Here is a 12708-nt window from a genome sequence, read left to right as displayed (position 1 = left end):
AGCCTCCACTTAGCAGCCGAAAGTGATCGTGAAGACAAATGGCAGATGGTCACCGAGGAAAAGGCAAAGTCCCTCCTCTATCCGACCTGGTAACTCGCGGCCAGCCCCGTGCTCCCGCCGCCCCAGCCACACTCCCGCCTCGGCAACTTGCCCATGCTGTTCCCTCTGTCCAGAATGTTCTACGACCTGATGTCTGCTCTTCGTCCAGGTCTTGGCTCAGATGTCACCGCCTCAGTGTGGCCTCCCCGGACACATCACCAGCCCCCTCTCCGACATTTCTCCCTCCCCTCCTTGGTGTTCTCCCTCCAGAACAGTCTACCCTGGCACATAGCAGGCTTTCCATAAATGCAGAATGAATGATACTCAGTTCCCATGGCCTAGACTGTTGTTCTGTCCTCTCTGAGACACAGAAAGGTTAAGGTGCTTGCCTGACCTCACGCAGCTAGTAAGTGGGGACAGCATACTGGGCACTCTGGTCTGTCTGTCTCCAAAGTTTTGCTCTTGGAGGCTGGGTGGTCTGGGTGGGGGGGGGGAGAGTCTGGCCATGATGCTTCCTCGGGAAGTTACTTAACTTCCAGAGCTTCGGGTCCCCCACCTGCAGAACAAGGGGAGCACGGCAGGGGAGCGGCTGTGAGGACGAAGGAGCACTCCCAAAGTGCTACGGTTACTGTTGCTCTGATCGATACCTAAAGCCAGGGCCTCCCTCCCTCCCGTGCCCGGCACGTCCTCCACGCATCTTCACGTCTCCGGAGCCGCTTCCGATGCCCCCGGCCCGTCCTCACCTTGTTGGCAGAGACTCAGCACAGGGGCTGTTGACTGGTACGATGATTTCATGATCGTTGCTAAGTCCCCCAGTTTCTCGGTGACGGATCTCCCAGGTCCCATTCAGCTGAGTGATCTGAGGGTCTAGGATCTAATGGACCGCAGAGTTCTCAGACGCCCACTCCTGCACACACGGGGGACTTCTTAACCAGACAGTCTGCCTCAAGTCGTTTGGAACGAGGCGCTAAGAGAATTGGCACTTGTCCTCGGCAATTCACTGAGGGAGGCACCATCGTCCCCGTTCTAGAGATGGGGAGACTGAGGCCTGATGGCAAAGGGACGCCCTGGAAGACACACGGTGGGTGTTCCATGGACACAGACCTGCCAGATCCCAGCCCCCAGGCTCGCTCGCAACTTCCCAGTGACTGTCCTAGGAAAAGTCTCACCCAGCATTGGACTCAGGGGAGAAAGCACCTCCTGGGGGCCCGACCCAGACAGTGTTGGGTAATGAGCTTGAGTGCAGTACGCTTTAGTTCCTCTCCCCCAAGCAGGTCCCTGTTGAATCTCCCTTTGATACTAAAACAGGAAAGGAGGTTCAGAGAAGATGGGCGCATTTTGGAACGGAATGTCCAGTGTCCGGTAGGGTCAGTGTCAAGGGTCATGGTTCCCCCAGACACAGCTCCCCGCTCCCTTTCCCGGGGACCCGTGCTGGACCACTTGCCTGTGGGCAGAAATCAACTTCTGCACAGCCCACATTGGCACAGGCTGTTCCCTCCTGGAGGCCCTTCCCCTTTCTCTGCAGCACCCTTGACGTCCCCCAAGCCCTCAGCCGCTGGCCCTTACGCCTGCCCTCTGCTCTACCTGCACCTGGGGTGCGGTGGCCGCTGCCTTGCTCACCTCCACAGCCCCACCAGCTAACAGGGGGCCCAGGAGAACAGGAGCCCAAGGGGTTTGCGAAGGAGATGAATGAGCCCGTGAATGAGACCCCACCAGTCAGTGAGGACCTGGCTGAAGAGGTCTCCCCCGCCATGGTGGCTCTCCCCGCAGGGTCCCCAGAGTGTCCACGGAAGCCCACGGAGCTGCCCAGCAGGGTCTCGTGGACAGGGCTGCCTCCCACCCCGCTGATCTCGGCTTTCCTTCCCCCGCCACCTGGCGCCGCGGCCAGGGAGTGTGAAAGGGAGGCCCCACAGGTGGGCGGGAGGTGGGTGGACAGACACGGGGACAGATGCCAGCAAGGTGGTGGGTGGGAAGATGGAGAAAACACTTCCCTCTTGGATGGTGGGTATTGGCGTTGTTTTTTTTCCCTTCAGGCAGTTCCAGAAATCTAAGGGTGGAGACTGAGCCAGAAAAGGAAGCCGGGGCCCCAAGCAGCCCCAGCCGCCAGCCCCACTCACAGCCCGGGCTCTGCCGCCCCCATCTGGAACTCATCCCCTCGTCCCTCGTCCCCTCCCCGTCACGCCTCGTTGCCCACAGCAATAGCCCCCGACCCCCATCCTCCACACAGTGAAACTCTTCAGCTCTCCTCCCTCCCAAGTGGGCAGGGACAGGCGTCAAGCCCGCCTGCCTCCATCCCATTCCAGAGCAGGGAGGGCAGCCTTCTCTTCAAAAATTATTCAGAAAAGAAGCTCCCAAGAGCCCCTTCTCGAGCCAAAGAGAACTTTCTGGAATGATGGAAATAGATCTGTATTGTCCAGTACGGTAGGCACACACCCCGTGGGGCTCTTCGAGACACACTGGAAAAGTGTGAACTGAATTTGTGACTTTATTTTGCTTTAATTAATTACAAAAGTAGAAAGCTACCCGTGGCCAATGGCGAGGGCATCAGACAGCTCATTCTAGGGCCTGTGCTCTGTGGCGGGGCCTCCCTGGGGCTGGGAGCCATGTCGCTCCTGCTTCCAGAACAGCCCTATCTCGTGACAGCTGTCTCTTCTTCCCCATCACGTCTCAAAAAAAAGTCCATCCAAGTACTCACGTTATTCTTGACTTTTATTCCAGCATCTCCCAGAGCTCCGATATGTACAGACTTCATTTATACACATAATATACACCATATATACGTATTTATATATATTCACACACCAGCCCACGCGCTCTCAGACACTCACACGCACACGCCCTTCCAGGAGACGCGCGTGGCCGCCTCTGAGCCCCGCTCGCTCGGCCGGACGAGAGGCGCTGGGCTTGCCCCGCAGTTGTGAGGTTTTGTGTTTTTTCTTTTCTTTTCTTTTCTTTTTTTTTGCTTTTAAAAAGAAGGCCATTTCCTCCAGAGGTAACCTCTCCCCAAAGCCAGACTCCTCCCCCAAACACTCTGAAATATTTTTTTTTTTAAAAAAGGAAGCAGTTCTCCTCTGCTCTGCCAGGGTAGTTCAGGGAGATCCAGGCCCATCCTCGCGGTCCTGGAAGGCCGGTCTACCCAGTGCTCCCGGGGTGGGGGGGACCCCGGATGGCGGGAGGGGCCCCCGGCAGGCCAAGAGCCCCGCACGACTGCCGACCGCCCGCAGGGCCTGCGGCTGTGCGCCTGGGCGGGGGCTATAGCGTCAAGGGCACCTGCCAGATGAGGAGGGCGCTGTCCGTCTCCCCGCATGGGGCCGGCCTCCCACTGCCCCCCGGGGCGCTGCCAAAGTTGCGGTAGCCCTGCCCCCCGGAGATGATGGCCACGGAGCAGATCTCCTTGCGGTGGGCGTCGCGAGTGCAGGGCCGGCTGCGCACCCAGACATCAGGGTCGTCGGCCATCTCGTAGATGGAGCCGTCCTCCTCGCTGTGCTCCAGGGCCGAGCCATCGGCGGGGGGCTCCCGCACGGACAGCAGCGGGCCCGGCAGGTGGGCGGTGGAGCGCAGGCGGTACTGCAGGAGGATGCCCTTCTTGCGGGTCAGCTCGCGGCCCACGTGGCTCACGGGCGCGGGCGCTGGCTCGGGCGCCTGCCCGTCCGCCTTGTCCTCCTCGGCCCGCGGCCCCTCGGCCTCCTCCTGGTCGCTCCGCAGGATGTCGGGGGCCAAGATGCTGGTAGCCACGGCCAGGAAGGCCACAGGCCCGCAGTGACCGTTGAGCGAGACCATGCCTTTCCCTGTAAGAAAGGGACAGGGAGAAGGGGCCCGAAGGCCCAGGGCTTTAGGGGAGGCACCCACACTTCTCTCTCGGAGAACTTTCTGGGTGGCAGTTATTGTTTTGGTAACTGCAATCTATGTTGGAACCTTCCAGAAGGCCTTGGGTCTGGGGGAGGGCTCTCCCACACTCTAGGGCTACTTTCTGTGGAGGAGTGGGACAGGGAACAGGAGTGACCTTATGAACCACTTGGGGGACTGTCAGTGTGAAAGCACCAGCAGCCCCCCCCCCTCCCCACCTGAGCCAGCCGCAGGTCTTCCTGACTTTGCTCGAGACATCGGCCTTGCCCGGAGAGCCTTCCCCATCTACCTGGTGCTACGCCCCGTCCCCTAAAGCCCAGTTCAGGCTCCTCCATGGCACGTCCTGTCCTTGACTCCACCCACAGACTGCCAAGCACCCCTGTCTCGGTGCCCCTCGGTCCCAGAACACCTGCCGTCACAGCACCTGCCCCCCCACCCGGCCTCAGCCGCCTCCACGAGACTGTCAGCACTGGGGGGCAGGGTCTCTGCCCGATGCACCCCTACAACCCAAGGACCAACACCGCAGGGAACAAAATGACCTCAGGGAACAAAATGACCTATGTGATGAAAACAGGAGACTCTGGAATTTAGGAAGGGGGGGCTCCCGTTCCGGCTGGGCTGGTCTGCCCTCAGGGCCTCCACCTCCCACCCCACCTACCCCGGCCCTCCAGCCGCAGCTGGAGACCACTTGCTCATCACTCTCGGGGCAGAGGCAGAAAGGGGCCCGGGGTTCTGGGGTCCTCCCTGACCCCGGCCTTGTTCTCCTGGCCCTTAGTGCCACCCGACAGGAAAGACCTCCCACTACTCCACTGGAACACATTTGCACGCGGACCCCATCCCCAGGAGCCCTCGGTTACGTCGGTCTCTGGAGCCCAGACATTTTGAAGCTGCTATGGGGAGGGAACAGGAGGGGCCCGGCCATTTGTCAAGAGTCTCCACCAATCCTGAAGCCACTTGACCAACACACACCATTGTGCCCATTGGCCAGATTAGGAAACTGAGACCCAAAAAGCCGCTGGGAGACTTCCGGGTGGGGTGACGTAACTCCACTGTGCCACAGGCCCACCTGTGGTTTCAGGGGGCATCGGAGAATGAGCCCCCACGTCAGAGGAGAGCGGAAAGCCCCTGGCACAAGGCTCACCCTCCCAGGCCATCTGCAGCTGACTCCCGGGCCCTGCTGAGACCGGTTCCCAGAGCCCCACCTGTGATCTTGGGGATGCCTTCCAGCCGAGGCACGGGCAGCAGGACGATGACACCCTGGTCAGTGCCCACCCAGAGCAGACCCTGGCAGATCAGGAGGCTGGTGACACACAGGTGCTTCTGGCCTGTGGAGAGAGAAGCCAGCATGAGCAGTACCCCTCCTGGGGGGACAGCAGCCAGTTCTGGTGAGGAAGGGGCATGGTCCGGCTCCGCCCGTGAGACAAGCAGGAAGCTAGATAGGGCTGTGGTTAGGACCTGGGTTTGGGAGGCTGGCCTGGCTGAGGTACAGTGGGGCTGTGGGAGGACGGGAGGGGGTAGTGCCACAGAGCACGGTGCTGGCCCCCGGGGGCCCTCCGTGGGGTGGGGGGGCTGAAGCAGACGCTGGTGCACGCAGAGGCACGGGGCGGGGGCCGCTGCGGATACAAGGAGCAGGGGGCTGGCAGTCTATAGCAGCCCCTCGGTTTCCAGCACAGGCTGGCCGTCCTGCCCACGTAGGCCTGTCCCCCAGGTGAAGGCCGAGCGCACCCAGCAGCCCCCGGCCCTCCAGGGAGGCGGACGACTCCGTGCCAGGAACAGCGCGCTGCTGATGTCAGCCCGCATTCGTTCTTGTCTGGCTGTCCCCCTGGTGCTGTCTCTTCATTTTAGCGAGACTGGCGGTGGCAGGGAGAGCACTGGGGTCCCTCCGCTCTTTACAGGAGGGGACATACAGTGTGGGCTCCAGGGCCCGGCGCCAGGCTCAAACCCGGGCCCCCTGCCACTTCCCAGCTACACGACCCAGGCCAGTCCCTAAGCCTCTCTGTGCCGTTTCCTCTCCAGCAAAACCGCCTCGTCCCGAGGACTAAATGAGTCAACGAAGGCACGCAAATCACTGAAGCCAGTGCCTGGCCCACGGCACACACAGAAAGGCCCCGTCGGCCGCTACTACTGTTGTTCCGTTGCTAAAACTGCCGGCCAACGGGAAGGGGCACGAGGGAGGGCCTGCGCACGGACTGCTGCCTTCCTAAAGGGCTGAACCCTCCTGCCCCACCGAGAGGGGCTCACGCTTCCCCGAAAGCAAGTTCACATTCACCCCACGGGATGTGTGAACTGCTGCCTGGAGCGGTGGCCATCAAGCCGGGCGTGCACCCCGGAGGTGAGCCCCAGACTCTATTTCTGGCAAGGGCACAGGTGACACAGCTGCTGTGCGTCCAGGGACCATACTGAGAGAAAGGCTGCTTTGGGGGTGTCTAAACCACACATAAGCCTGCTCTGGTCTGACGGAAGCCTCGCGACAGCTGGGAGAAATGCAAGACACGGATGTTGCGCCCCTTTTCCAGAGGAGGATACTAAGGTCCAAAGAGGTCACCCAGCTGGTGGGTGCAGGGTGGGAGCCGAGCTCCGGTGTGCTGAGTACCGTCTACACTGCGGCCGCCACTCCACTCTTGAGCAAATGACTGCGGTTCCACACGGGTAGGGGCATGGGCTTCCTCCGAGCAGAACGGGGAGGCTCCCCGGGGCTACCGTGTTGGGGTTCACGCAGCACTAACACGGTGTGCTCTACCATCACTGACCCATTCGCCCAGCACCCCGGGACATCCCAGGCGCCTACTGTGCACAGGGCTCTGCACTCAGTGCTGGACACACGGATGGGAGCCGCACACACACAGTTCTGCTCCTGGGGAGCAAACACTCTAGGACTTTCCATGATGATGGAAATGTTACCCAGCACGCTGTTCAATTCCGCAGCCATTAGCCACATGTGCTGGTGAGCACAGGAAATGTGGCTGGTGGGACGGAGGCACTGAACGTTTCATTTCATTCAGTGTTCACTGTAAGAGTGCCTACCGTATGTGCCACCCAGAGAGGGGAAAGGGGAAGTGAAAACATAAACAAGGCACATAAATACCAGGCAGAAGATTCAAATGGGGGAGGGGGCAGGGAGTGGGCAGGAGGATTCCCGAGTTTCCTGCCTCACCCTGCTTTCTGGAAGGATGGGGAAGCAGGTGTGGGGATGTGAAGTCTGGAGGACAAGGACAAGGCAGCCACGCCAAGTCCCAAGCTAAGGACTGGGGGCACAGCACATGCAAAGGCCCTGTGGCAAGAATGGGTGGGTGGCAGGAGAGACTACAGCCAGTGCAGCTCAGGGATGGGGGAAAACTCAAGACAGCTGGAGAGCAGGCAGACCAGGGTAAGGACCAGACTTTTCACTCTGTGACAGGTGAGAAGCTACTAGAAGGTCTGAGCAGAGGAGCGGGTGACCCGGTTTGGAGGAGCGCGTTAGCCGCAGAGTGGCAGAGGACAGGAGGGAGGGAGCAAGCAGACCAGCCAGGCAGAGACGGTGGCGGCGAGACGCCATGGTGGCCTGGAAGATGATGAGAAGCAGTGCATTCGAGATCCGCTTTGAAGCAGGTGGACAGACCCATTGACAGACTCGAGTGGGTAGGGAGAGAGGACGGGAATCAAGGACAACTCCCGGGTGTTTTGTCTCCAGCAGCTGGGTGCACGGCAGTGCCTCGGACTCAGATGGGGGAGCAGGCCTGGGGTGGAAGGCCACGCTGTTTCCCAGAAGTGCAGCTCGAGACGCCCGTGCAACTGTCCGCAGGCAAAGGGACAGATGCGCCTGGCGACGGGATCCAAACTCGGTCCTCTTCGCGGTCCTGATTCAGCGTCGGGAGGCAAACCCCAGCAAGAAAAGCCAGCTCATCTCTGGACAACAAGGGCAATTTCACAAGCGGGTCTGGGTGTCTGTGGAACTGGGACTCTTCCCCACGCCTGGATCGGTTCACAAAGTGTAGCCGCCAAACCATTAGGTGAGTGCTCCCCGCCCTCCCGGAGTCCATGCAGGCTGCCACTCCCCCTACTGACCGCCTGGCTCCTGTTTGACCCCAAGATCAAGGTCTCTGTGGCCCCATCGCTCTCTTACTGCTTGCTTCGCAGATGGAAGACTCAGGAGGGCAGCCGCTTATCTGCACACCCCGACTTGATTCCCCAGCTCCCGGCCCAGCGCCCTGGCTCACGAGGGTCCGCGAGTGCACAAGGGAATGCGTACCAGGACAAGCGAATGCAAGCAGAAAAGTGAAAAAGGACACAGGCGTTGATGTCACATACCAGATGTGCAAACTGACAAGTCGCTTTCTTTCTCCCATCTATCAGGGAGGATTATAAACCGACCCCGCTCCATGATTATTAGAATTATACAGGTATGTGTAATACAGACACACAGCGGGCCCAGCTCTGAGCCCGGAGAGTACGATCAATAAAAGGAGGCCATTGGGATAACGTCTGTGATGATGGAAAGGGCCTGGACTCGTGGCTTGCGATCGACTCCATCAGAGCCACAAACCCACAAAAATAATTAAGCCAAGAGAGCGAACAGGGGCACATTTTTCATCTTGCCACCTCAACTTCTCTTCCAGGGCCCCTGGGCCGTGAGCCCAGGGAGAGACCCTTCCCTGATGCCCCTGCATCTTCCCTGCCCCCACTGGACAACCGAGACCCAGTCGACAAGAGGAAGGCAGCAGGTGCCAGAATTGAGAAATGACTTCATCTGCAGACCTCATTCGGAAGCCCTTCCTCCTCCCCGTCTGCCTCAAGGAAAAGAGCAAGACACTTCACAAACAGTCCGATAGGAAAAAAAAAAAAAAATTCTAATGGTGGATAAATATTTTATCACAGAGACTTAATGCAGCAGTGTTCAACTCACCCAAGCCATCTATCTGGAGATATACAACTTTAAAAAGCTCAGGCTCTCGGAGAACATTTTATTAATGACCTGTCTAGTTAAGAGGAGGGGGGAGTTTAGGTTCAAAAATGCATTAATACCGGTCAGGTACATGAGTGGAAGAAAGGGGTCGGGGGAAGGAAGCGTGATAAATTTTTAACACGCCTTTAAAAAAAATCCACACTTAGAAGAGGAACAAATTTATTACTAATTACGCAATTATTTCATTTGGTGGTGTGGGGGAAGAAAAAAATACTTAAAAGCCTTTTAAAAATATCTCTAATAAAGAAGCGAAGAATCCTGCTCTGTTGTCCTTCCGCCGGGACATGATGCGAGGTGGGCGGAAAGACGCCCTCCCCCTGCGGCAGCTCTGGCCCGGCTCCTCTCCGGGTTGGGGGGTCCTGGCCAGGCAGGTGTGGCAGACCAGGAACAGCCAGGCTTGGGGAAGGGGGGCCTAGGGCAGAAACCCCTGGGGACCTTTGGGGAGGCCCTGCGCCCGGGAACCTCAGCCTCCGCCCCCGATGTGCCAGGCCCAGCCCCAGGGAGGTCTGGCGAGCGAGAGGGGACTTCTCTGCTGGAGGTAGCAGGTGCAGCTGGAAGGACACGGACAGGACAGTGGGGCCGAGCAGCAAGGATCCCAGATGTGTGGCCCGCGGAGCTGGTGCAGTGAGGGGCAGGGATGGCCCCGAGGACGAGAATGAAGGTGATGCTGGTGGGTGGCACTGCCAGGGACTGGGCCGCCTCCAGCCAGGGACTGTGGGGCGCTGTCCTTGCACTGCCAGACGAGGCCCAACCTCCCTGGGAGGTGGGGACCGGGGATCCCCCAAGGTTCCCTGCTCGCTGCCTGTCACGGGGCTGGAGGGTGGCAGAGCCAGCCTGACTCCAGCTCTGGTCTGATTACGCCATACAATCAAGCTCCCACTCGGATCTCGGCCCCTCCCTGTGCAGATGGGGAAACTGAGGCCCAGGACCGGGGTTGCTGTACAGTAGGTCTGTGAGGGGCGGCGATTAGGGTCCTGGCTCGGGCCTCCTCGGCAGTGTGACCTTCGGTCATTTTACCTCCCGGGTCTCTGTTTCCCTGGCTCTGATATCATAAGGACAGCGAATGCCCTTCCTTCCTTAAAGGGGAACAGCCAAGGACAAGGGAGCCCGCGGACCAGCAGGTGCACTTTAAGCTGACACAGTGAAGCCACGGCTGTGCGGAGGGGCCGCGATGGTCGACCTGCAGCCGGTCTGCCCGTCAGTCCCGCCTCGGACCTCTGACCGCACCGCAAGCTGACCCTTCCTCTCCCCTCCCCCGCCCCAGAGGAGGCCGAGATGATTTAAAAGGCCCACTTTTTTGTTGTTCTGCTAGCCTGAAATAATTTAGCTACCAGCATAAATGTGGAAATATTTCTGTGATATAAAGAAATTTTTATCGTAGTTAAAATGGATTTACCTTGTATAATGGCTAAATACTGTGAAATACAATGAAACCGAAGGGAGAGGGAGGGAGGGGGCAGGGAAGGAAGGAAGGAAGGAAGGAAGGGAGGAAGGGAGGAAGGGAGGAAGGGAGGAAGGGAGGAAGGAAGGAAGGAAGGAAGGAAGGAAGGAAGGAAGGAAGGAAGGAAGGGAGGGAGGAAGGAAGGGAGGAAGGAAGGAAGAGAGGAAGGGAGGGATGAAGGTTAGGAAGGGAAAAGAAGAAAGGGACGACAGCCACAACCCAGAAAGCGCATTTATTCTCGTCACTCGCCTCCCATGCTCCCAGCCTGGGCAAGGCGTCTTCCATGCCTGAGGCATTTATCCGGAGCCAGGAACCACCGCTGGTCCCACAGAGGGACCACAGGTTCCAGGAGGCAGAGACACCTGCCCGAGCCCCCCAGTGGCCAAGCCAGGACCTGGGCCACCTCTGAAGCCATCTCTCCCCCATTCCCCATGGTGGGACGCTCAGGCGACTCCCGGCCCTGCCTCCGGCCCACTGCAGGACCACACACGAGCCACATCTTCGTGCTGAGCAAACCTCAGCTTCTGCGTGTGTGCACTGGGGACAACACCCGCTCTGGGCGTTACCGTGAAGTGAGACCCTGTATCTAAAACCCTCGGAACCTGGCTCAGTGCAGGGCTGGGGCAGGGTGCACGGCGGGTGGCTGTTACACGCTGTCACTGCCACCGCTGATCTTGGGCTTAGCAAACGCCACCCCGTCACCACCAGTCCAGACTCGGGGACGGCTACTGTGACCGGCTGGGAGGAAGCAGGAGCCAGGGTGATCTCCGGGTCCCCCAGCTGGAGTTAGGGACCAGGCCTCTGTCTCATAGCCCCTTAGGTTCTGGCTAAGGTGCCTGCCTGAGGCCCGGCCTCCCAGGACAGGGAGATCAGTCCCCCAGCTCAGCACGTGGCCACTCGGGCCTCCACATGGCCCATCTGCTGAGTCCTTGTAACAATTAGCTCCCCACCTGCCAGGCCGGCCCCGTGTCCCTGGCCGCAGGGCCCCTCAGCTCTCCCAGCTGCTGAACCCGGCCCAGCTTGGACAGGATGGAGCCTCTGTGTCCTCCCAGACCAGGCTGCTTGTCTGGTGGAAGCTGGGCCAAGCTCTAAAGCCAGCTGGGGGTGGGAATGGGCCCTGAGCAGGTGTCTGCCCTGGCTCCCTCCAGCACAGCCGGCAGGGTCTGGGCAGCGTCGTGGGCGGCAGATGGGAAGGGGGCTGCCTGGAGCCGACTCCACGGAGGCCTCGGACAGATGCGGGGAGGAGCGGGGGTTAGGTGAGCTCCAATCTTCCTCCACCCCACGGAGGGTCACCAACAGCTCCACAGGAGGAAGCAAGGCCCCCGGGGGATGACATCCAAGCTCTTCGCTCTCCCCCTGCCTCCAAACCCCAACCGGCACAACAAGACAGCTGCCTTTCTTAGAAAAAACCTCTAAAGAGCGAGATCTCAGGTCAGCCTTCCCTCTTGTCCCTCGCCTCACATTCTGTACGTGACGTGAGTCAGAACTGGGACTCTGGTCAACTTGAGGAGTGGCAGGTGCGGACGGGCCTGGGTTCCCACCCAGCATGACTTTTCAGCAGCTGCCCGACTTGGGAGAGTCTGCTGAGCTTGAAGCCTCACTTCCCACGAGAAGTGAGAGGGAAGAGTGATGACAGCAAGAGAGGTTCGGGAAGGACAGCCCTGCCCTCGAATCCAAGCCCTGCTGCCTCCCCTCTTGGAGGCCCGGTTGTCGAAGCCGGCCAAACACTGCTTCGAGGGTTAACGACATGGACTGGCCAGGGCACACTGGCCACGGAAGGTGGTCCACGAGGGTCAGCGCCTCCCCCTGCACAGCTCCGGGACAGCGGGGCACGAGGCCCAGCAGCAGACTCACCCGGCAGGAGGAAGGTGGTCCTGGTGGCAATGTTGATCTCCTGGAGATGCTCCAGCGTCTCGGTGTGGAAGAGGCGGATGGAGGAGCCGGAGGAGAAGGCCATCCAGACGCCGCTGCCCGCCTTCACCATGTGCGCCACGCTCACGGTCTCGTCCTGGTGCGCCTCGAAGCTTTGCTGTGGCACAGAGAGCAGGGCGTCGGTGCCGGGCTGGGCCTGCCGGCTGATAACCCAGGCTTGGCCGGAACCAGACTCGGGGCCGGAAGGGAACCTCAGGAGCCTGGCGGTGGCGTGCTGATAGATGCTTAACGACGGGTAGGGAAACCCGGTTTGTCATGTGGGCCGATTCCCGTGGTGTAAATACTTCTCACGTGGCCCATCGCAAGCTCCCCCCAGGACACCACTGCATGAGGAGCTAGGAAGGAGATAACACATGTGGCCAGCTCTCGGGAGGTGACAGACCAGCTCTAGTAAGCCCCATGACACAAGGGAAAGTCAGGGCCAAAGTCAATGCAAGAGGAGCTGACAGCTTACGTATATTACTGAGAGTTACAAACGCAACCAACAGGACGATCGGGGGAGGAAGGT

The 12708-nt window shown here is 59.8% G+C and overlaps 1 protein-coding gene across 15 annotated transcripts in view; it reads right to left on the bottom strand.

Annotated features, from left to right (window-relative positions):
• Positions 1-2730: 2730 nt before the first annotated feature.
• The window catches only part of ARHGEF10L (Rho guanine nucleotide exchange factor 10 like), a 159752-nt gene continuing 149774 nt past the window's right edge, over positions 2731-12708 (bottom strand). For all 15 annotated transcript variants that reach the window (XM_057305143.1, XM_044391492.3, XM_057305144.1 and 12 more), the window contains 3 exons: positions 12123-12297; positions 5088-5210; positions 2731-3827 (listed from right to left, as the gene is read on the bottom strand). In XM_057305143.1, the coding sequence (XP_057161126.1) occupies positions 3292-3827; positions 5088-5210; positions 12123-12297 (834 nt within the window). In that variant the 3' untranslated portion in view covers positions 2731-3291. The remainder of the gene's footprint in view (positions 3828-5087; positions 5211-12122; positions 12298-12708) is intronic.

Source organism: Ursus arctos, unplaced genomic scaffold (assembly GCF_023065955.2).
Source record: "Ursus arctos isolate Adak ecotype North America unplaced genomic scaffold, UrsArc2.0 scaffold_32, whole genome shotgun sequence".
Lineage (NCBI taxonomy): Eukaryota > Metazoa > Chordata > Mammalia > Carnivora > Ursidae > Ursus > Ursus arctos.
This window is presented reverse-complemented; position numbering and strand designations above follow the sequence as displayed.